The sequence below is a fragment of the Gobio gobio genome, assembly GCF_949357685.1.
Source record: "Gobio gobio genome assembly, chromosome: 16".
Classification (NCBI taxonomy): Eukaryota; Metazoa; Chordata; class Actinopteri; order Cypriniformes; family Gobionidae; genus Gobio; species Gobio gobio.
The window spans coordinates 8,433,873-8,460,030 of NC_137109.1; the positions used below are offsets into that span (position 1 = coordinate 8,433,873).

General features: G+C 37.4%; 1 protein-coding gene across 1 annotated transcript in view; it reads right to left on the bottom strand.

Annotated features, from left to right (window-relative positions):
* Positions 1-26,158, bottom strand: part of abcb7 (ATP-binding cassette, sub-family B (MDR/TAP), member 7) — a 68,742-nt gene that overhangs the window by 35,976 nt on the left and 6,608 nt on the right. The window contains exons 4-8 of the mRNA XM_079839800.1: positions 24,763-24,882; positions 19,491-19,623; positions 8,677-8,945; positions 2,649-2,737; positions 2,467-2,554 (exon numbers count right to left, since the gene is read on the bottom strand). Of these exons, the coding sequence (XP_079695926.1) occupies positions 2,467-2,554; positions 2,649-2,737; positions 8,677-8,945; positions 19,491-19,623; positions 24,763-24,882 (699 nt within the window). The remainder of the gene's footprint in view (positions 1-2,466; positions 2,555-2,648; positions 2,738-8,676; positions 8,946-19,490; positions 19,624-24,762; positions 24,883-26,158) is intronic.

The following is a 26,158-nucleotide window of genomic DNA, read 5'->3' on the forward strand; positions in this document are numbered from 1 at the left end:
CTCAAGTTGTTCCAAACGTGTATACATTTCTTTCTTTTGCCTAACACAAAGGAAGATATTTAGAAGTAGGGATGTCACGATACCAAAATTCCAGCAGTCGGTACCAATACCATAAAAATGTTACGGTACTCTGTACCAATTTCGGTACCACAGCAAAAGTATTATTATTATAATTTTTTTTTTTTTTTATTCAATTCAATAAGTTTATTATTTATGACGATAATCATTATAAGTAAATAATAAAAACATTTAAAAGACTGTATGCTGTTTAAAAGTAAACATTGTTTATAAAAAAGATACCGAACGGTTATGAATGCAATCTTTAACAGTTAACAGTAGGCTTGTTTAAAGTGTTGAACACACTTCAATCCTAGTTCCCACACGAACATATTGAGTATTCAGTCCATTTTATCACGAAATTAAAACGATAAATGCCGTTTTAACGCTCTATAATGTGACGTGACGGATAGACGTGTATCAGTTCAACTTCACTCGCGCACTGTCTTAACATAATGGCTTAGTTTATGCAACTGGCCCCTGGTCCCTGCGGTCGAAACACACCGAGTACCATCCCAAAGTCTTTAGTTCCTGGGGAAAGTTCCTGAGGTGGAATCGCGACTTTGCATTTTCAGTTGAATTTGGGGAAACCACTTGAAACATTTGTTGTGTTGAGCCATTTCAATTACTTTTGTTTGATTTGTTGATTGCAAACAGCTGAAAGTCTGTAAAGTTTGAAAATTAACCTGATTTGCAACTGTATATTCAAATGCAGGCACGTGCAGAGGGGGGGGCTTTGGGTGCTCGAGCCCCTGCCCTTTTTCAAAATGAATCAAAAGTGCCCCTCTCAGACAAATATCAATGATAATATCGTGGTCAACAAAACTAAATAAATGTGATTATTATAACATGACAATGTATACAATAGTAACGAACGGCTCAAAAGTCGGACAATTTCTGTTGAGGCGTTGCCATAACGCGTTGCTATGGATCGCGTGCGTTTTGATTGACAGCTGATTTTCCTCTGTTCGGAAGCGGCTCTCTAGCCAAATATGGTCCTTTCAGAGAGTGTGTGGCCTTACGGAAAAAAAGTAAACCAATACTTTTTTTCATCCATAATCAGAGCTAATGTGTTGATTTAATTACAAATCTATATATTATATATTTTAAAGTATTACACAATTCACCAATGCCCGTTTGTCATGTATATACACCAACCAATCGTGATCTGGCAAAGCAAGTTCAAATTCCATTGGGCGATGTGAAGTGGAGCGGTAATTTTCTGTTCTTATTCATAAATCGGTTGAAAATTACATGGACAGAAGAACTAACGTTTCTGGAACGATTTCCTGCGGTTTGTCTCATTTTATAAATTGCATCACTGACAAAATGGATTTTAACAGACAACAAACAAATCCCTGCACAAAACCACAGCAGCAGCAGCAGCAAACGTCGCATTAATGGTAAGTGTTAAATTCACTTGTATTTATGTATATTGATACACCGTTTACCATTTCATGAAACTATCAAAGTTAACAAAAACCAAGTGCCACCGGCATACAGGCCTATTATGTGAAGATACGTGAAAGGACTTTATTATATTACCATTTTTGAATATTATGCAGCATTATGAAAGTCTCTTATGTTCATCAAGCCTGCATTTATTTGATAAAAAACAGCAATATTGTGAAATATTATTAAAATAATGTTTTTCTATTTTAAAATAATTTAAAATATAATTTATTCCTGTGATCACAGCTGTATTTTCAGCATCATTACTCCACTCTTCAGTGTCACATGATCATTCAGAAATCATTCTAATATGAGGATTTAATGTCAATGATTGAAACTGTGATACTATTTTCAAGATTCTTTGATTAATAAAAAGTTAAAAAGAACATAATGTAATAAAATTTCACAATATTAGGCTACTGTTTTTTTCTGTATTTTTGATTAAATAAATGCAGGCTTGATGAGCATAAGGATATATATATATATATATATATATATATATATATATATATATATATATATATATATATATATATATATATATATATATATATATATATATATATATATATATATATATATATATTTAAATATTGCCCCTTTTTTACATTTGAGCCCCTGCCCCTGAAGAACTCTCTGCACGGCCCTGTTCAAATGAGAACAATTGCGATTATAATTTGAGCAAAATAATCAGTTAAGCCCTAATCTTAGTGGAGGATTTGAGTTGCGTGCAGACCACAAAACTGACTGGAGCAGCTCCAGTGGAGAGAGTGCATGAATATGAAACCTCTGAATGATGCATACAGCTCTTCTCTGTAAGTAACCGAAACCACACATGAAAACCCACAACTCTCACTAGACACTCGTATGTGCCTCTCTAACACATGACAAAAAGTAGACTTTACTCAGGCAGATCACAAATGTTGCAGTGACAATGCAGTTTATGATGTGACCCACCTTAACGGTCTCATAATTGAGGAGAGAGTCGATAGCAGCATTTCCAGCCTCATTATCAGCCTTATTCATCTCGATCCTGAACTGCGTCCTGATCAAAGACAAAGACGGGTGATTAATGCAGTAGTAATCAAGTGAGGACAAAATGCAGTTTTTTAAGGCAATAGCTTTTTCTAATACAGTACCTCCATTGTGTAAAAGCGACTGTGAATGCGCTGTACGCTGAGAGGGTCCCGAGAGTGACCAGGGCATACTGACCTCCGCATTTATAATACTGCAAAGAAACAGCAGTGGGTTACTGAAAGAGCGACATGTCTTTATATTCATGACATACATTGAATCTCTGGAGAGCAGCTACATTCATCTTCATAATCTGCACTCATATTAATTTTCACCATTTCACCATCTAATGGAGTGTTACAAATGGAGAAATGCTCTGTTAGAGCTGGTGTTTCTGAAGGATTTGGCGTTAATGACCTGCGGAGGTGAAACTCAGGCACATCAGCATGTAGATCATCAAGGCTCCTGCTGACAATACCTTCATTGCGCGAGGGTTTCTGACTTCATACTGTACATGACTTTTAAATCTGTGTCAATAGTCATGTTTCCATCCACCTATTTTTATGCGCATTCTGGGATATCGCATTAACAAATGCTGAATGGAAACGCCAAGATGCGCATAAATTCTAAAAATGCGCATTAAAAAAACGTATACGTTCGTTTGAGTCGGATACATTTTCTATCCGATACGAAAACGTGCATAAACTACGATGGAAATGCATTATCGAATAAATTCCTTGATGCGCATAAAAAAATTATAATACGACTTTCGCGATGTAACAGCATAACTGTACTAACCAGCAGAAAAATCTTGTTTGCAAAACATCTGAAATGCTGTTTTGGTCATTCAGAAGTCTGTTATCAAAGATGCTTGGTATATTTCCCTCCTGTCTTACATAACTGCATTCCCAAATAGCAGCGTCTGCCTCTGAAAGCATGACAACAAGTTTATTGAGACGCACGCATTTCTCTCAGACACAAATAATTTACTATATACACGAAAATGATTATATATGGTGGGTTCTCCTATGTTTCTTACAGATTTTTTAGCTGTAGTTTATCAGGAAGTGACGATTATGTTCTCTTCGACTCACTGGATGGAAACGGTGCTTTATTCGCAAATGTTTTAAGCGATATTGCATTTTTGCGCATAAATTACATTCGCAACTTTGGATGGAAACATAGCTAGTGAGCTGATCTTTGGATGCGTGCGCTTCACGTCACATGACTGACATCTTCAGTACTCCTAACATCAATGCACAGTTGACATTTTGTACATTTCTCTATATGTGCTATGAGATCCATAAATTTTTTTCCCAAAATCCGTTTTTTTCATTTAATTTTTTGGGATGAGGTTTTTTTTTCCCCGTTAATTTTTTGGACTCCATTTTAATGATTAAATAAACATTTTAGTAATCAAAAAGCATGTCTATTTAAATGAAATCATGCAACATACAATTTAACAACATTAATTAAAAGTTTATTAAACGTATTAAAAATTATTACATTTATTAAAAAGATAAGCAAAAATGTAATGTTTCGGGCACTATTATTTTTGTTTAGTTTTTTTTGTTAACCAAATTCTGTGTTTTCTGGTTTTAAGTTAAGTTTTCTGGATTCCAATTTAATGGTTTAATTACATTTTAATAATCGAAAAAGCATGTCTAAATATTAATTTCATTAATTATTAGTAACTGCACTTATTAACAAAATGCAAAACAATAGTAATTTTCACGTTAAACCGAACTTTTAGTTTGACAGGTTGCCGTGAAGACCTTTGAATTCTGTGCGTTTATATGCCCGGTAAAATGCTGATGAAGTGACTCTCAGAGTGGCTCTGGAGATTAAGTTAATGCGTTCATGTTCTCATAGTGAGGCAGCAGAGGCTAAAAACACAGTGAGTGTCATGCGTGCTTCAGTGTGTGCGTGCGTGCGTGCATGCGTGTGCGTGTGTTAGAGTCTTATTGACACATATTTTGGGAAAATGCTTTGAAAAGGTCCAAAAACTTAATACACTGTGGGCAAATTCACTAGCCTTTCGTTATGTTCGGGATGAAAACATCCACTAAATTAAACTGCTGTAAAATGTATCAGATAAATATTTTTTTCAATTTGTTTTGCATAAATCTATTAAATCAACCTCAGTCCTGATCAAAACTACTAAATGTTTTTAAAAAATTCTGGATTTTTACTCTTTAATTGCAAAATTCATAAATTATAATAAATAAAAAAAACTGATTCAAAACTGATTTGGTGGGGAGGGGCACACAAAATGACCTATTTCCAATATAAAAAAAGTGATTGTGGACTGGATTTTTTTTATACCTTTTATCAGTCTTGGACATGTGAAAGATTAGTAACAACATTGGCGTTGATGCATTGTTAGTTTTTGTGCAGCATTAGATTTTATTTTTTTCTCCCTCATTTACTGTTTGTGGCTGTTTTTGCCCCATTGACTTCCATTAGAACAACATTTTTTGATTGCAAAGCCATGACACCATATAATCATGCATTCTGATTGTTGGTGGTTTTCCCTGTTGGGAAGAGGTAAAATTTGTAATTTTTACTGTTGATCACCAGGTGGCACCATTAACCCTTTAGATAGACCTGTGCTAAAAAAAAGCTTAGTTTCTGGCTTTTATATGGAGTAATCTTTCACATTTCCAATACTGTGATAAAAGGTAAAAAAAAATATCTAGTCCACTTTTTATATTGAAAATATTCAATATTCAAATTAACTGTTCATTGAAGGAGATGATTATCAGAGAATAAATAACTTGCATTTCATTCTATTCCTTACTCAAATCACAAATCATTTGACTTCATTAGATTAGGAAAACCGAGCGGGCCTTCCGAGCGCATTCTTGAACATGGAAGTGCCAAATGCAATAGCATGAGGGATAATGATGTGTTATACTCAAGAGTGTTATACTAATGATGATGTCTCACATTAGCCCTGGGAACAGATTGATTTTCATTCCATATATTCACTGTGATTTAATGTATACATGGTCCGGTGAATGTCAACAAAAACAGTCATTTCCAGATAGTATTCATAACATCTGTACTTGACTGTCTCATAGCATCTGTGCAGTTGCAGTGTGCTTGTAAACACAAACTCAAAGTGTTTTGTCACATACATAATGCACAGGCAGAGAAATGCTTGTCCATCTCCACTAAAAACAACATCTCTGTTTTAAATACCCAAGCTTTATAGACTAAACATATCAGACATAAAAAACATAAAACATATTTGTCTCTATCTATCTATAAGGACCGCGTGTTCACTGGCTGCGCTGCTGTCAGTTTAAGACCTCTACACATCTAATATACAGACACGATTGCGATTTTACTTTCACTTTAGACATAACCGACTGTGTTTATGTTAACCTTGTGTGTATTTGACAGTATTAACGCAGTAAGACGACTACTTAGTTCAGAATTCACGTGTTTGACAGGCTTTTAGTGCGCGCGCTCTGAAAAGCGCATGTTAAAACCGCGCACGCGAATGAAACCAACAAGGCTTTAAAACGCATGCAGATAATGAACTTTCGTGATTGTGAATAACTATAGTGTTCCGTGAGTATAACTCCACCACTAACGTGTGATGTGAATGTATGTCACGTTGTTCAGTATTGGGATGGAGGCAAATTATAGAATTTGTAGAAAAATAATTAATTAAATGCGAAACCGAAAAAAACACAATTCACAAGCGCGTATTGAACCGTGAATGCCGTACCGAACGGTTCAATATTATATTGAGAATTGTGGCATCCCTAATATATATATATATATATATATATATATATATATATATATATATATATATATATATATATATATATATATATATATATATATATATATATATATATATATATATATATATATATATATATATATATATATATATATATATGTATATATATCAATATTAGTTATTAGGATTACTGTGATTTGGAATTGGTCAAATGTGCCTGGACAAAAAATATGATCAGAAAATCAACGTGCCTAATAATTCTGCACTCCCTGTATATATACACCTGTTAACTGCAAAAGAATTAAGAATTAAGGTGAAGAATTAAGGGTGAAACCATCAGGAACCCTTTAGTCTCCAGCGCCACCATTTTCCAGAGCTGCAACCTACCTGGAGTCTCCAGAAGTGCAAGGTGTCAGGATCTCAGAGACTTCAGTTAGCGAAAAGAATCCTAAAAAATGACCCCCACTAGATAAGAATCACAAGCTGAAGTGTTGTAAAATACATGAAGAAGGTTTTTTATAGGCTTTATGGACAGATAGGTTGAGAGTGACTCTTGAAGGACCAGCACCACATCCTCTAGTACCACTGTTTGAAGAATTCATCTTTCAGAATCTGGCAGTACGTTTTGGGAGTTCATTTTAGTCCATCCTGAAGTCCGTTTTGCACGGAAAATCAGAAAATCAACGTGCCTAATAATTCTGCACTCCCTGTATATATATAAACAATTATAATTTATACTCTCGATAAGCTGTCTGGGTCTGGCGGCGACTCTAATGCTGTCGGTGGGTGTGACTGGAGGGTCTTTTCGGCATGGGTATCTCCGGTTTGGTTGTTGGTTTGCCTGGTCCCTCCCTTGGCCATCTTTGCCGGCGGGCCATTCTCCCATTAAAAGTGACGGTGAAGGAGAGCTGTCTGGGTTGGATGTGGTGTCTCTGGCCGGGGAGTCGACTGGGGTACACCATGATTTCAACCACAGATTAAAAACAAAAAAACAAAAAAAACAAAAACAAAGGGGCAACCAAATGATTCTATCTCCCAGGTCACAGTCAAAGCAGGTGAGCTTGGCTTGTAGGTGCCTGTTGTGGTGCCCCAGCATCCCTGGTGGAGGAAGAGGCAGCAGTAGTGTTGTTTTCGTCAACAAAAAATATGACTAAATATCGTTAAAACAGGCCGCCAAAAACAACACTAGGCAGCAGAGCACAGAAGGTTAACTGCTGGCATGGGGGATGGGTTCTGCCGGTGTCGGGGAGGGAGGTCAGGCTGATTAGAGGTGAGAATGGCATCTGTGTTGGGGGGGGGGGGGGGGGGGGTGTTGGTTTTCTCTCCGTCGGTGGAGCAGTGGCTCCCAGACCCAGAGAGTGATATATATCCAAAAACTATAAAACTGATGATTCATCATTATTATTATTATTATGAATAATAATATTGTTATTTTTATTGCTGTTATTGTTATTATTACTACTAATACTGCTGCTGCAAGTACCATTGCTACTATTATTATTATTAGAACTACTTTTACTACAATTATTATTATTTGTATTGTTTTACATTGTTTCGAAATTGATTTCTCAGTCAGTGACCCTGTATTCATAAAAATAATTCAATAAATAAATAGTTAAGTCACTAATAATAACAAATCACACTAGATGAACCTACTGCCTAAACTTATAAAGTACCTGTATAAAATATAATATCTATACATCTATATATTGTGCTGTTTTTCTTTCTTATTGTTAATTATTTTTTATATATATATGTGCATTTTTTTCTCCCCCAAACTGTGTGTATATGTTTGTGCCTTGTCTCTCACTTTGTATAAGCAGCTGTGTGGTGTTAATACATAAAAAAAAAATAAAAAAAAATGTGATCACTTGCTGGAGTAAACAGGCCCTCTTCTCTGCTTTTGTCGTGTAAAGGCGTCTTTTGTGCGCACGTGTCAGATCAGTTTGAAGATCACATTTTATTGGTTCAGAGACTCATGCCATCAAAAATTCACAATGAATATTCACAAAGTTGGGATGTTGCGCTTTAAAACGATACCCAACTTGTGAAAAAAGAAGAAAAAAAAAGAAAAACTGCATTTTTCATGGACAAAGGAAAGATACTCCTCTCAGAAAACGTACAAATAAAGATACTTTTAGATGTTTAATTGCTATGTGGAGCATTGGGATCACTAGACGAGAGCTTAATGAAAACTATTTTGTGAAAACCTCAAATTCAACCAAAATGTTAATTTTTCACTTGTTTTGGCTGTAGCTCAAAATTAGCCCGTGCGCAGTCCCACTCATTTTGCCAGCACAGGTCCCATTTCGTGCCCAAGAACAGCCTTTATATGTGGTAAAATTGTGGCTTTTTTTCATTTCCAAACATATGAAGATTTAGTTTGGACTTACCAAAATGCTGCTGACTAGTAACATTTCAAAGAGCGTAGGCCCCAGATTAAAGACCAGAGCACTGAGCACAAAGCTAATTCCTCGAGTGCCACGGTCAATTGCTTTGGACAGCGCTCCAGTCTGCCTGCTCAGGTGGAAGCCCAGATCCAGGTTATGTAGATGTAGAAACACGTTCTTGGCTATCCTCCTGATGGAGCTCTGAGCCACTTTCGCAAACACAGCGTTCCTCAGCTCATTGAAGAGAGCTGCTCCGGCACGGGAAACACCGTCTGAAAACACACACACACTTTCACTGAAGTTCTGCCAACAGAATAAAAACGTAGAAGTACAGAAAAGAAAAATTACATCAAGTGTGTGCCAGTTCATTCACATAGTTGGATAAACAGAGGGCGCCACTGAGAGCGCTGCGACTGCTTCCAATAAATCCTAATATATCGTAGCACTCTTTTCAGTGACAAAAATGAAGAGCCTAACATTGCATGTATGCATGTTAAAGGGTTAGTTCACCCAAAATTGAAAATAAAGTCAGTAATTACTCACCCTCATGTTGTTCCAACCATGTAAGACCTTCGTTCATCTTCGGAACATAATTTAGTATATTTTTGATGAAATCTGAGAGCTGTCTCACTCCTCCATAGGCTTTCAGAGGGAATGAAACTTGATGGCCCAGAATAGTACGAGCCTCTGACGAGAGTTCGCGGGAGTGCCACGACGCATGCGCGAGAACTGAGATTAACCCTACTCCGAAAGAGTGAGCAGCCAGTAACAAGTAGTAGAAGAAGAACGCCGTAATCTCAGTTCTCGCGCATGCGTCGTGGCACTCCCGCGAACTCTCGTCAGAGGCTAAAATTGAACAACAATAATAGTGGGATAAAGTCGTTATTTTTGTTGTTTTTCCGCTCAAAAAGTATTTTCGTCGCATGATAGACTTAATACAGAGCCACTGTAGTCATTTGGACTCCTTAAATGACGTTTTTACTTACTATTCTGGGCCATCAAGTTTCATTCCCTCTGAAAGCCTATGGAGGAGTGAGACAGCTCTCAGATTTCATCAAAAATATACTAAATTATGTTCCGAAGATGAACGAAGGTCTTACATGGTTGGAACAACATGAGGGTGAGTAATTACTGACTTTATTTTCAATTTTGGGTGAACTATCCCTTTAACAAGCTTCAGGGGATGTATGCATGTTAACAAGCTTCAGGGGATATATTCACACAGTCAGAGGCTGGAAACACACCAGTCTACATGACAACAGTGTACTTCTTCACTCAAGAGCACCTAAAGCTCATTAAAACAGCCAGCATGCCATCACACCTGCGTACCGTTTAAACTCTTCTTGACCCATGAGTATATCTGACTCACTAGCTGGGTTTCCCTCCAAACGTGAAGCAAATCTTTTCAAAGTTCACCACAAAAAAGAAAAGTGAATTAGGTGCGTTTCAATCAAGTTGTTCGAGAGGATGACGGTGGTTTGGGAACCTGGTAACCAACAGTAAACAAAACACCATTAGCGGAAACAGTCGATTAGTCATGAGGGTTTAATGTTTGTTTCCATCTCCCATTATTCGCATTAACTCTTTTTCGCACAAGTCAAACGAGCGTTAAAACTTTTTTGCGAATTAAGGGATTTTTTTTCCTTCGAAATTTGCTGTTTCCATCACTTGTTTCTGCTTTGATACTTGTGCAAAATGTGCATAAAAATAAAGTGATGGGAACATAGCTACTGTATAGAAGGGATGTGCGATACGATTTAAAATAATACTATTTTGATCAATATTGTGTTTTCGATTTTAATGTTGTTTTTAATTCTGTGTGAATGACTCCTACCCTGTTTTGCTGCAACGATAGTTTAACAGGTCTTGCAAATTACCTGGATCTATGATACATCATCTCTCCTGTATTCAAAATATTCCCAAACCACAGACCCTTTCCTGAATTCACCGTCCGTGTTTCTGTGCTTTCTTCCAACGCTGAACCCGCTCCGTTCTGTTCTACGGTTTAGAAATCGTGCATGCTCACATCACGATTTTATTACTAATTTTATTAAACACACTAATCTGTATAGCAGCTTTCCAACATCAACACAGTCTAGTGGTAATTTTCCACTGCATGGTACGGCTCAGTATGACAAAATTGTGGGGGGTTTTCCACTGTGTACAGTACCTAGTACTTTTTTTAGTGCCACGTCGGTTCCAAGCGAGGCGTACCGATACTAAAATGTGACGTGTAAACGCTGCACTGATTGGTCAGAGAGAATCGTCACTACCAGCGTCATTGGATTCGCAACACAAGACACCAAACCCGCTAGATTTAAATAGTCAGCAAACAAAATCATTTGTTTGCATAACTGCTTGAAACCACTTGCTTGAAACGATTTGACACACGCAACTTGAAAAAACAAATAGCTGTATTGTGGTCTGTAGTCAAGGTGCAACTATAACGATCAGTCTATAATCTCACCCACTTTGAAGCAGTACTAAACTGCAGTGAAAAAGCAAACCAAGCCAAAGTAAAGTGAGCTGAGTCGTGCCGAGCCGAGCCGTACCACGCAGTGGGAAAGTGGCTTAGGTAACAAGTGCCTGATATAACTTCAAGCAAAATTGAGGAAGTCCATTTGGAGTTTGTGATGGTTGTTCAAAATTGCTCCCCCATTGCAAACTTTCTCGAAAACTTGGCATGTTTGTGATCACGTTATCACTTGGCATGTTTGGTTCAATTAAAACAAACTCTGGTGCGATTGCTCTGTTAGTGCGGTTCATTTGAACATGTGTGAACGCTGCCATTCGGACCCTGGTGCGCACCAGGACCGAGACTGCTGGAAAGATGGGTCTAGCTCCGCTTCCAAAACGAACTCTGGTGCGGGTCGAATGATTTATGAACGCATCACTGACCAAAGACATGTAAACAAACTAAAAAAAGGAAGAAAATTACACCCTAAAAAGGACAGAATTCTCAAGCACACCTGTTTTTTCTCATCATAGTCGTGATTTTGCCAAACACAGTTCGGTACAGGCATCAGAACTGCATCTCCTCGCAGCAGATCTTGGTTTGTGTGTGTGACGGAGGGATTCCTGTCTCTGTTTTGACTCTTCATGAGTTCTCAGCTGGTCAAAATACCATCATGTGTAGCTACGCTCGTACAAAGAGCGCATTTATCCCAGCACACAGCAATGTTTTGGATGTTTGGCAAGTTCCGTCTCAAAATAGGCAATACGTCATAAAAGCCGTAAAATATTCCATTATATGCCATATTCTATATGAGGTTAATCAGTTGTGTGTATCAATGAAGAATAGCTATAAATATAAAATACCCTTCTATTATAGCTCACACTTACTATGGATGAGTCAGGATGGTGAAATAGTCATCCAACAACCTACTAGTTGACTAATGAGGTTAACTAGTCAGTTGATTTATATGCAAGTAAATAAGATTTTTTTTTTGTGAATAAAAAAAGAGACATATGACCCTAAAGCTGTGTACTTACACAGGGCTTGTTTATGACTATTGATTAGTTAATTTGTAAAATGATGTCACAACTGAGATTTTAAGGGTCAAAAATGAACTTGACATGAACATCCATTTGCTTGTGGCATACAAAACTGCTCCAAGTGCATCAAATTCTCAGCTTCAGGATGAATAGTGCCTTGAATACAATATCAATCAACAGAAATTCTGAACAGATAATCTGTGCCTTGCAGCGCGCACAAATCACACAAGCAGCAGCACGGAGAAGCATTTAATGGTCTGTGTGCACAGGACATAATGGCTCTCATTAAAATACGCAGTTATGGGAAGACAGTGAATTTTCATTTTAAGACACAAAGACTTGCTAAGTGGTTAGTTTCCATTAGTCATTATCTTCATTAATCTTTATTTAAACATGCACTTGGGCTCCATTCGGTGGTACACTCTGCACACTGACATCCTCAACAAAAGCAAACTGACTAAAATATATTGTAAGAATAAATTAGCCTGGGCGATAAAATCGAGATATAATTTTCCTTGATAAAACAATTACAAGAGTTCGATAAATGTTTGATATAATGTTTATGTGCCAAAAGCGAAACGAAACAGCGCTACTCATTTTAAACGATCAGTCTCGTCACGTGATCACTAAACAGCATTGTGAGATCCAGTGAGATGAGCTTGAATTCAGTGAAGAACTCAAATGTGATTTTGTAACACGTGACTAGTTTAAAGCCAGATGAAACAGAGCTGACAAACACTGTGTGCAATGATACAGCCACAAGGCCTTTCAATTTACAAATTACCATCATTTAACATGGATTTACTGTAGTAACACTAACTGCACTATGGTATTATGGCAGAAATGTGGGATATTCATATCGATTTGTATTATATTTTTAATGTAGACATGTAATAAAGGAGTAATGGAATATAATTACTGTATTTTTTGTAATTAAACTATAGCATTTGTGCATTTATTCTAAATGTAACCTATTTAGGCTAGTTTTTCATACAAACACCATAGAAACCATATAGTGACATTTCACCATGATACTGGGGTGTTATGTGTGGTTTTACCTTATCATGATCTAAATGTATGCTACTGTGGAAGACCAATGGTTAATTTTAATAAAACTTAAAGCTGCTGTCCATAACTTTTTTTGTGTTCAAGATTTACAAAAATTATATAATGAGAATGTAAAACATGAATCCATTTTCCAAACCGTGTTTTTGTCTTACCCTGAATCATTATGGTACACTTATAATAAGTGTTTATATTGGGACTATTTCAGGCCGTTCTGGTAGGAGCCGCTGCGGAGGAGCACAGTCCCTGCGGGACTCGCTATAGACATAAACAGAGAGAAGTAGCTCCGGCTGCAATGTTCTTCCGCACGACGCATGCAGTTCTGTTTATTAGGGGGCGGCAGTGGCTCAGTGGTTCATGTAGGTTGTCTACAAACCGGAAGGTTGGTGGTTCGATCCCCGGTTCCACCAGACCAAGTGCCGAGGTGTCCATGAGCAAGACACCTAACCCCAGCTGCTCCCGACCAGCTGGATGGCGCCTTGCATGGCTGACACCGCCGTCGGTGTGTGAATGGGTGAATGTGAGGCAAAATGTAAAGCGCTTTGGATGGCCGTAGGTCTGTTAAAAGCGCTATATAAATGCAGTCCATTTACCATTTACCATATTAACCACTAGAGCGCAAAAAGTTAAGGACTGCAGCTTTAAACAGTCCGAATATTTACCATATAAAAATTAGGTTATTACAATTTTTACAGATGTCAAGGTTTGTTAATGAACATAAATTTATATCTGCATCCAAACTCAAGCTACGACCACTGCCAACTCACTGTCAAAAGTGCATTTCTAAGTGACAAAACGTAATAGGAATGCACTGAAATTAAAGTTCTTGGCCGAAGGCCGAAGTCCAATACCAAATCGAATTTTTTCCATTTATTTTGGCAATTTTTTCGCCATTGCATAAATTAAATAGTAAAAATTAGCTTTTTACCATTTTGTTTTGCTTTTAAAAAGAAAAATACATTACAAAACTACAATTTAAAAACAATTCCAGCAGACATTATACAAACAAAGCACAATATAACTTAAAAAAAAATTATATATATTATATAACGGTTCACGGGGTGAGTTCCAAATGGAATCAGTATTCCCTATTTGATCATCCCTATGTGAGCAGGACACGCGTGTGCCGTGCCGTATGTAGCAGTTTGGAATGCACTTGGCAAAGGGAGCGGCGTAATTTCCTCATTATCTTCAGCTGGGATTTTCAAACATTTTCGGCTTCAGTTTCAGTTTTCGGCCAAGTGCATACTAAATTTTCGGTTTCGGTCCAGAATTTTCATTTCGGTGCATCACTAATCTGCATAATTCTTTTCTTTTTTTTAGCCTAACTGTTGCAAATAAAAATATTTTTTTATTTTAAAGAGTTTATAAAAATATGCTTTGTAATAGGCTGCTGTATATAAAAAGTAATATAACTCTTAAAAATATGAATTATATATTTATTTATGCCGGCGCTGCGTTGTCACAGGAAAATCCCAGCTGAAGATAATGAGGAAATTACTCCGCTCCCTTTGCCAAGTGCATTCCAAACTGCTACATACGGCACGGCACACGCGTGTCCTGCTCACATAGGGATGATCAAATAGGGAATACTGATTCCATTTGGAACTCACCCCGTGAACCGTTACACCCCTAATATATATATATATATATAAAGTTTCTTATGTCATCTTATCTGATCTTTGGCCTATTAAGGCTACAGGTATCATAATTAAATCAAAATCTAATCACTGAGGGTGCTCTATTAAAGTGCAGATGTAGACTAAGCAATGGCTCCACCACAGCACTGAGTGTACAGTCTGACATTTAATAATATTTACATTTTCACAAATATTTTGCAATTAATATTTTTCTATTAATCTATTAGTCTGCCTTTACATTACTTTAATGCGTTACTATTTCACTGTCACTTCCAAAACTTTGCAGCTTGCAATTGGCCGTTAATCCTTTTTGCAACATGAAAAACAATAGTTTTATTCAATGTATTATAGACTGTGTTAGACTGTAGACTGTAAAGTGAGCCAAGACCGCTCCATTCACGATCACTAAACGCTGTCGCTATCTCAGTTCATCACAATCTCACAAATTACAATGAAGCTGCAAACAATGCACAATAAATATCTTACTTACGTCGATTCGTGTCTACACTCGTTTTGTTTTTTCATGAGAGGTTTTGCGAGCTTGTATAACTCAGCACTGAATAAAAACTCTGGCGGTTTGAGCAGTGAGTGGAGTCTGACTAACTTTAAACACATTGGTCATTGCGCACAAGAGATCAACAACTATGTCACCGCTGCAGAAACACATTGTAAATGGATACATTTGACGTTCTACAGACACAAATATGCACTGGAACATTTGGCAATATATTATTACACTATCAACTGAGGATGCTCTTGCTTGCATTTGAGGGTGCTTAGACAATTCAGCAGAACAGAGACGCAAAAATGGCCGTTTGCAGACAATCTCGGACACGTAATGCTTTCACACATACATGTGCTGCATTGCTGCATTTAGAAGCATGCACGCCTCTCACACGCGCTGGTTGCTATATTTGATCGCGTCATCAAAAACGTAATTGTTCGGTAAAATTTATTCAGCCTTTTCACTTATACACCAAAAGTGCAATTTTTGCTATTTACGCCCGAATAATTTTGGTTGCCGAACATTCGGTGCATCCCTAAAACAATATTATTGACATTGCAGCCTGCACTGCAAACTGTGCTGAAGGTACGCATTAAAGTCAGCCGACACAAACCTGTTTCATGATTTGAAACAATGTCATCCATTAGCACATGCAGAAACTAAGAAATTTACTTTTCTTTTAACATATTTGTTGGGGAAAATTACTGAAAAGTGTAAAGAATTCAAAAACATGAAGCGCTTGACACGTTCTGACTAAAGAGTAGTTTAAAACCAATTAACAGTCTGGTTTCTATGACTTTCACTTAGGTTCAAACGTCTGCTTTTAAACTTGAAAGAAATAAAGACTTGACACTTATCGTGACAGTTAATGATATCGACTAGGGCTGTGCAATATATCGAAATTATCGCAAATGTACATATCGCAATATGCATATCGCAAGGGCACGCAATATCTGAATGATTTTAATAAGCTGCTTCAACAACATTGTGAAAAGTGTACATTTTAGGTTGATGCATTTAGCAGAGAATAGACTGAGCATACGACGGTTACTTATGTGACTTGCTTGACGTTAAAAAGAGTTATTAAACGCAATAACTTGCGAAAAACAACTCCTTGCAGTCTCGCGCTGTCTGCTGTCTGACACACACACCGAAACGTGCGCACAAGCCGTTCTTTTTTTCGTGTCTTGTTACACACTCGAACTGTCAAATACACACACAGTTATGTCAAAATTACTGTCTTGATGAGTGTTCATGTAAACAAAGTCGGTTATGCTTGAAGATATCAGTTGGGGAAAGAAATAGATTTTACACAATTAAAGCAATATCGTATCGCATATCGAATATCCCATTATTTAACAAGGATATCGCATATCGCATTTTTCTTTTTCTTCAATATCGCACAGCCCTAATATCGACTGATGAAAAATTATCATTTTTTGGGCCCTAATTAGTCTGAAATGGCCAAACTCCATGACAGGAAAAGTTCTTCATGTTTATCAATTTCAGATCACACCTGTAGTGAATTCCCTTCCCTTGCCTGTTTTAGGCTGAGACATTAAATGCTCTGGCCACCAAGTGTACAGCAAATGTCTATGAATATGCTTGCTGGAATGTGACGCTTAATATTATACAACCTTTCTTTTCTAATGCATGGGTGAATAAGGCTTGATCATCTTAGATATTTGAGAGAAAAACAAAAATGACCTTCAAAACTGGATTCAATATAACATAATTTGTCTTCTGTTCATAACTTGAGTATCAGTAGACAGAAGTGATGGGTAAAATGTAGTGGTGGGCATAGATTAATTTTTTTAATCTAGATTAATCTCACTGTAATCTGGGAATTAATCTAGATTAATCTGATTAAATATGCTGTTAAAATATGCATTGTTACAACCGTCTAAAACATATTACTATATAAACATCTTAAAGTAAACACTGTCATTATTCCTCAGCATTACTTCATAGGCAATAACCTGTCACTAATGTGTGTTATTCATTGATTGAGCCGCTCTGAAGCGCTGTCGCGTGAGCCTGTAGAAGCTCAACAGCGCCGCGTTTTCCCACTGTTAGATCCGCACGTTACAATTCAAATGTGCGCATCTGTTACACAGGACATCAGTTCTGACTGGATCTCCCTAAGCGTCCCTCCATAACATTTTCATCTCGTTTTAATTCCTAGACGAAAATGACAGTAGATTTTCATCGCAGTTTTTGTCATCCAAAACTAGCTTTTATTTAGTTATCTCGTTTTCGTCAGTGAAAAAAGGACGTTGATGAAAATTATGACGAAAATTATTCGTCAATGAAATTAACACGGGAGAGTACACAGATACAAGTTTACCATTTGGAATGATGTATTACTCTTATCTATTTGACTAAAAATGGTGGAGTATTAAGTTGAAAAAATGCAAGTGATCGCGCCGGCGCCTCCATGTCGTGCAGTAAGTGCTTTATACTTCAGCTTCCACACTCCGCACAAACACTAATAATAGAGCACATTTATCACGAGCACAAAGAAAAGGGAGCATATTACCCCAGTATTGGAAAAACTGCACTGGCTTCCAGTTAAATTTCGGATTCATTATAAGGTGTTGCTCTATGTCTGTAAAGCTGTCCATGGTCTGGCCCCAGAATATATTATGAATCTGATTGATATGAATTCTAGTAGTAGACCTCAAAGATCATTAAATTGCCTACTACTCACAATTCCTAAAACACGCCTGAAAACTAAAGGAGATGGGGCATTTTCTATTGCTGGTCCGAGACCATTCCATCTGACATCAAATCTGTACCCTCAATAGGTACTTTTAAAGCTTGACTGAAAACATACTTGTTCTCTATGGCTTTTAACTGTTGATTTATTTTTTTCCATTACTACTGATCTTTCAGGATCTTTTTAGGTTCACTCTCAAGACCCTTAAAAGGTACTAAAGACGTCGTTACAAAGTCCATCTCACTACAGTGGTTCTACAATAACTTTATGAATCGGCGACAATAGTTTTTGTGCGCAAAAAAACCCTAAATAACGACTTACATAGTGATGACGATTTCAAAACAAGGCATCATGAAGCTTCGAAGCGTTATGAATCAGTGAGCCGAATGATGATTCGGATCGCATGTCAAACCGCCAAACTGCTGAAATTTGGCGATTCAAACCGCTGAATCGACTCGCTGATTCATAACGCTTCGAAGCTTCATGATGCCTTGTTTTAAAATCGTCATCACTAAGTAAGTCGTTATTTAGGGTTTTTTTGCGCACAAAAACTATTGTCGCCGATTCATAAAGTTATTGTAGAACCACTGTAGTGAGATGGACTTTGTAACGACGTCTTTAGTACCTTTTAAGGGTCTTGAGAGTGAACCGTGCATTGTGCCAATGGAGGCCTTTCAGAGCCATCAGATTTCAACTAAAATATCTTCATTTGTGTTCCGAAGATGAACGGAGGTCTGACGGGTGTCGAACGACATGAGGGTAAGTAATTAATGACAGAATTTTCATTTTTGGGTGAACTAACCCTTTAATGTACAGCCCTCTGGGCTACTCTGTAGTGGAAAGGGTTGAGACTTGAGGTTAACGTTAGAGCGTTCAGTCCATGTAAAGTTGCTACTTGTATGTTTCAAATCAAAAGCCATATCTGAGGTTGATGGGGGATAGGTGAACGTTTGGATTTCCTGGCCGACATACTGTAATTACCACAAGGATCTGCCGTTAATGTTCAGTCCTTTTTTTTCTGTAACTAACCGACTTATAAAATCTTGGTCGGCGAAGCCTTGACTATTAGGGGGCAGCCCTAAATGAAAGTATTGGACTTGTTCTATCACCGCAGTGGTAAAAAAAGCTGCTACCTTTACAGTCCTATGTGAATCAGTTTTTCTCTTGGCTGAAATAGTGTTATATTTTAGCCAGGAATTTCAGGTCAGTGCTGCCAAAGTGAGGGGCAAATGAAACCAAGAGCAGACGCGTGCATTAAAAAAAACACATTACAATGAATCTAAAAAGCAATATTGACACAAACTTTTCAGGAAAGGTCAGTTGGCACTTAATATGCAGCACGCTTCCCAAAATAAAGTCAAACACCTGCCAAACAGGAGCAGGCAGAACTTACAGCCAATCAAAACAGCCGTTGCCATGGTCGCCACCGTGTTTGGCGCATCGTTCAGGTTCAACATGTGTCCCGACATCTGGTTCAGGCCGTCCACCGCATATTTAAACATGAAGGGCACCATCACATTGGTTATCTGGAGGACAAGCAGAAAAAAGGAAAGGTTGATTTGAGCACACCAAATGTTGTTGTATGTCCGTGAGTGCACTGATGGGCAGAAGCTCAGCGCCGCGGCACTGCATTAACAGCAGGCTGCGTGTCCTCCTGCAGACAGGTCTGAAAATGACTTGCTTGATGCATCCGCTAATGGAATTGAAATGGTTATTAAAGCTAATTAAAAGCTTGCGGAAAGCTGCTGGGTCGTGCCAATAAACACAGCAGCACATTAGCCGGACAACATTTCCCTTGAATTTGGCCTCACTTTTGCTCACCCCTTTTTTTATCTTATACGACTCATTTTAGGTGAATTACACACTTCTACACCACACAATGATGAATCTCAAAGGCGAACTTCACGAAACAAGTCCTGGTTGTACTTTACTCTGAAAAAAACACTCTGAGGAAGTCATTTAGAATTTTATAGCCCAATTCCCAAACATACAGTACTGTGCAAAAGTCTTAGGCACGTTAGTATTTTTCACACACACCCACAAAAACGGTCTTAAGCCAGTTATGTATATCTTTTGCTGTAGTGTGTCAGTAGGAAATATCATTAGGGTACAACTAGGGCTGGGTATCGAGTACCGAATTGCCTCAATACTATCGAGAATCATAAAAGATCTTGTCGTTCGATACCAAATTTCGATACCTAAGGGATTAGTCTCGTCAACGTCAGTGGGCCAATATGCATGCAGCATGATTGTCTGTGGGGGAAAAAAACAGTAATTTACGGCGGTTACACCCAGGGACATGGCTCACACGTGAGGCTGTAATGTGTAACCCCGTCTGCGGCGCATTACGGCTCCGACACGGCTACTGGAGCTGATCGCATCCACTCAAGTCAATCCTACTGTTTATACCAGCCGCGCCGCGGCACAAGGACGGTGATTCAAGTGATTCACACAGGCTAAACTGGGTTAACCACATGCATTTACATTGTGGGGGAATTTTCCCCCACGTCGACTTCGTCCCCACGCCACGACGCCGACCAAGTCTATCCTCCAGGTCAGAAAACTAGACTATAACTAAATAAAAACTAGTGTTGGATGACAAAAACTATGACGAAAATCAACTGTCATTTTCGGCAACAAATAAAAACGAGACGAAAATGTTAGGGAGGAGATCCAGTCAGAACTGATGTCCTGTGTAACAGATGCGCACATTTGATTTGAACGTGCTGATCCAACCGCTGGAAAACATGGCGCTGTTGCGCTTCTACAGGCTCACACATCCCAAATCCAGCGCTCCAGAGCGGCTCACAATCATTGAATAGCGCACATTTATGCCTGGCAATTGTTTATGAACTACTGCTGATGAGTAATGACAATGTTTACTTTACCATGTTTATATAGTAATATGTTTTAGACGGTTGTAACAATGCATATTTTATCTCCTGAACTTGAATGAGCTCCTGCAACTGCAATAGTAAGGCGCATTTCAAAATAAGAGTCCCGGTGTATTTCGAGCTTGTTTATCATTAAAAGGCACGCATTATATATTCATTTTTTGTTACACAAACTGTATTTAATTGAATTCCCATTGAATTCATAGTCAGGAGGAAAAAACTGTATTTGACACATATTCAATAAAGTATCAGGATTATAATAGTTCACTAAAACCATTAAAAAAACCTTTATTACTTGAAATTAAATAAATTGTTATTTGAAATCAAATAAAAAAACACTTATTTGAAGCTTTAGCTTAACCTGATATGGCCTACTAACTAAAACAGAAATACAAAGTTATAAAAACTATATAGATGTTTTTAAAAAAACAAACAAAAAAGTGAATTGAGCTCTTTCGTGTATTTTTAATGTCAAAAACAAAATGATGTCAAAATGTCAGTTCAAGTGACAGTCGGTTATGTAATGCTTAAATGCTTAATGTATTACAATTTAACTAAACTCATTAGATTTTAGGAGACTAAATCTACTGTAGATTTAGTCGACTAAAACTAGACTAAAACTAAAAACAATTCAGGTGACTAAGATATGACTAAAACTAAACAGCATTTTAGTCAAAGACTATGACTAAAACTAAATCAAAATTTGCTGTCAAAATTAACACTGCTCCAGGTTCCTCTGTCCTGCTAGAGCTAACCTAGGTAAAACTAATTTCAAATATGCTGCCCCTTCAGACTGGAACTCTCTTCAAATGAATTTAAGGCTAAATCGGTTACCTTTTAGTAATTTTAAAACACTTATTAGAAAACGCATTAGAAAAATATTTAGTGATTTACAAATGCTTCTAAGGCTGTACTTTTAAAGGTGCAGTGTGTAGTATTTATGAGGATCTATTGACAGAAATGCAATAGAATATCCATAGAATGAGCCATTTTTATCTACACACACCACAGGTCCCTTGCAGTGAAATCGCCATTTTGCGCCGCCATGTTTCTACAGTAGCCCTAAACGGACAAACTTCTCTACAGAGCGCTAGTCACTCTCTGCTGTCTCAGACGACGACATCTTTGTCCTGTGTCGGCCACCGTAGCTTCTCTATGTGCTCCGAAAGGGAGGGGTGAACGGTAGACGGTTGCACAACCTCACCACTAGATGCTGCTAAAATTCACACACTGCACCTTTAATGATATTTGATTGTGTGTTGTATTGTTGTTTGTTATATGGGTTTCTGTATAATTGGGCCACCTATCTTGGCCAGGAGACTTCTGTAAAAAAGATTTTAATCTCAGTGAGGTTCTCTCCAGGTTAAATAACGGCTAAATTAAAAAATAAAAAAAAACGGTTGGGGTCTAAACACATTGGACCCTGCTAACTTTCATTGAAAGTACAAAAACTGAGATCTTTCAAAATAACTTTTGTGTTTTCTGCAGAAAAAAAAGAAAGTAATGCAGGTTTGCTTTTGCAGGAAGTAATAATAACATTGCAAAGCAAATCAGGGATCCGTAACATACTAATTACTACACAGAAGCTTCATTTGTGGAAGATAAAAATGAGCTGCCAACACCTCAGTGATAATTCGCATTCAAACAGCACGCATCCATAGCAATGCCCTTTTCCAAGAGGACAGAGTCAGGAGGCAAGTGGTTATAAAGCAGCTTTAGTTACCAATCTCACACACAGGATGACACAAAAGCAGCCTCTAATGTACTGCAAGAGGCTAACAAAACCTGTTTGCAAGGAAGATGAAGTTTAGTCAGGCTTTTCTCCTTTGGTTCAATAATAGTGGATAATTCCCTCCATGTTGAATTCACATGACAAGGATCAGACAAGCTGATAAAACAGGGAGTTATCCGTTTATAGAGTGTCTCCACGTGTGACCTCTGGTGACCTACATGGGCAGATAAGGCACACATGGGCAGGACAAATCACTGCCAGAAGAGACCCATCCAAATGCCGGGGTGCTTCTAAAACCCCTCAACCCAAACTCCAGTTCTTGCACCTTTTGACCAGTGAGTGTACAAAACATTTCCAGGCATTCATGAAAACTGGATAAGTGCAAAAAGCTGCAGAAGCAGAGCATACTGTATCTATATAAAAAATTATGATGAAATAAAATCTCTTTAGTGAATATTTTTAAGAAGTGACAAACCACTTTCATAAAGCACCACAGATAACATGAATGAGATGTCTACATTTGTAAACTATGTGTATACGATAGTTTGTTTTCCATTGTAGGGCCTTTTGAAATCCATTTTAATTTTCCCCAAATTCCGTTTTTAATAATTTTTCTGGATTCCATTTTTTTTCCTCATTAAATATTTTTTTTTTTACTCCATTTTAATTTTAAATTAATTTTAATTGACAAAAATAAAATTTTAGTAATCAAAAAGCATGAAACATACAATTTAACATCAATTTATTAAAAGTTTAACAAAAATTACATGTTTAGGGTCCTGTGAAATACGTAAAAAAAAAAATTTGATATAACTTCCTGCGAATAAGGTCAAAATACCGGCGTGATCATAGAAATATATACGTAGATTCCTCATTCGACCGATTCACGCAGGCACTAATGAGGCATCAATGTATATATCTATGACCGTGCCGGTATTTTGACCGTATTCAAAGGAAGTTATGCCGGTCTGGAGAGCTGATGACATTCGTCTGATATGAGGTGAAATAATAGCATAAATAACATTCGGTTTCTCGCAGAAACCGATCGTTTCATGTCTTAAGACATCAATGTGTTGTCACGAGCCGCAGGGTTTAATTTGAAGTTGTCTGTGCATGTTTTTTTTACTCTAATAGAATTAGACCCCATTCACATGCATTATTTGACTGACAAACGGCAACGGTTGGAGTTAAAAATCTTCATTTGTGTTCTACTGAAGAAACAAAGACACCTACATATTGGATGCCCTGGGAGTATTTTATGAATGAAGGCCAGTATCACTGATAATGTCTCTATAAAAACATTAATGACATTACACTACAGTATAACTGAAAGCTACCAATTTCAACATTTATTAGGCTTTAAAAAATAACTTTTAATTTAATTGAACTTAAAATAATCTTTACATAAACCCATTATAATAAATGTTATATTTACCCATGGTCTTCCCTGTTAGACATAGTCTACACAGAAATTGAATTAAGTTATCAAACACCTTTCTTAACTGCACAAATAATAAATGAAATATAGATGATCATTAAAGCTACACTTTTCTCTGTTCCCGTTGTTCTTTGATGAACATTAATGACAGACATCATCAGCGCTGCTGTCACGTTAAGATCAGCTGCTGCCGAACATGACGCGGTCTCGCGCATCTAATTTTCTCGTTATTTAACTAATTTAAGACTCCCATTATGAGAATACTCGACAAAACTGCCATTTTGGCAACATTCTCTGTGTTGTTGTTATTGTTTGTTCAAGAGCGAAAGAGAACTCGATGTGTGCACTAGACTGGCGCATGCGTCGAGTTTGTGTGTGTGTGTATGTCAGCTCCCTAGCTTCCTAGGTGGTGAATCAGTATATCGTGTACATGAATGTGGCCGACTCCCTGATAAATTGCCTGCGTTAACGCGTTAATTTACCCAGCACTAATTTATATATATATATATATATATATATATTTTTTTTTTTTTATAATAATGTATTATTGTTGTTGTTGAGGCATTAAGAGATAATGTGGTGGTATGATAAGTGAACACACCTTGGATCCAGCGAGCAGACTCAATGATATGGCCACTCGAGCACGGAGGTCAGGTCTGTCCCTGGGCCAAACATACATCAACATGGCTCTAAGAATCTTCGATGAGTTCACTTCCTTCAGCTGGAAACAAAAAAATATTTTTTTTAACGGTTTCCCAGATTAAAAATCATAAATCTTAAAATAAACCTGAAAAAAGAAAGAAAAGGTTACATATACAGCTCATACATTTCATTATCTTAAATAAACAGAAAAGCACCAGTCGACCGGCCATAAATTGGAACGGTTTTAAGTTTTATTTTGGCTGATCTCTATTCCAGACGTGCACAAACTGCTTTGTAATATTCCCACACAAATGACATTTTGGGAAATGATTGCAAAGTCTGTAAACGTGACATTAACACAGGCCAGAGACGGGACACGCTGAAGACAGGCGCACAGAGGAGAACAATGTTCTAGTGGTTTTTGGACATTTTAATCTAAACATCTTACATATTGTGCCTTTAACATTAATGTAGGCTAATTGTCAGCAAACTAAGGTTTAAAAAAGGTAATTTGGGCACATGGTTAAATTTTTTCCCATCTGGCCCTCAACCTAAAATGAGCTTAAAACTCTTAAAACCTGCGTGTTTAAATTGCGTGCATCTCAACATCCCAAGCATTTTTTTAAATACTCAAGTTGTAATGTTGGTGAATGTACATTATTATGTGGCGCTGTATCAACATCTGCAGGAGGGGGCAGCAGAGATCCACAAAGCAACTCCTGCTCGGTGCTCATGACTGGTCAGTTCAGTCAACCTAATGACAAGTTACTCAACCCATCCAAACGTCAAAAGAGCAGCACAATGGACAAAACCAGACTGTCCACATTACAATCAAAGCTCTCTGCAAGCACACTAATTCTAGTTTGTCACGTTTGACTAGAAGTGAAGATGAGGTTATTGTATGCAAAGAAAAGCATAAACCACGGACACCTGTGAGGTAAGTTCTCACTAGTATGGTATGGGAACATGAAAATCCACTTAAAATAAGCTACATCTGAGCTTTACCATATCCAAATGATCCAATCATACGCAAATGCACTCGGATAGTTTCAACGCTATAAGAGGAAGAGACACGTTTTTTTTAGCTGAAAAAAATATTGTCCATTTGCGCTTAACCCTCATGTTATGTTTGAATTCTGCATACGATCTTGTTGGAGTGAGTCAAATTGACCCCAACCGGATTCAATACAATTCCCCAAAAATCACACTATGAAAACATTTTTTTGAATCAGGTGCAAATGATTAGGCGCAAACTTTTAATATCAATACTTTTCACACATTACAAATAATAAATATCTGAATTTATGCTTAATAAAAAGTTTTTTAAGCACTATTTTTAAGACGGCCCCTCTTCC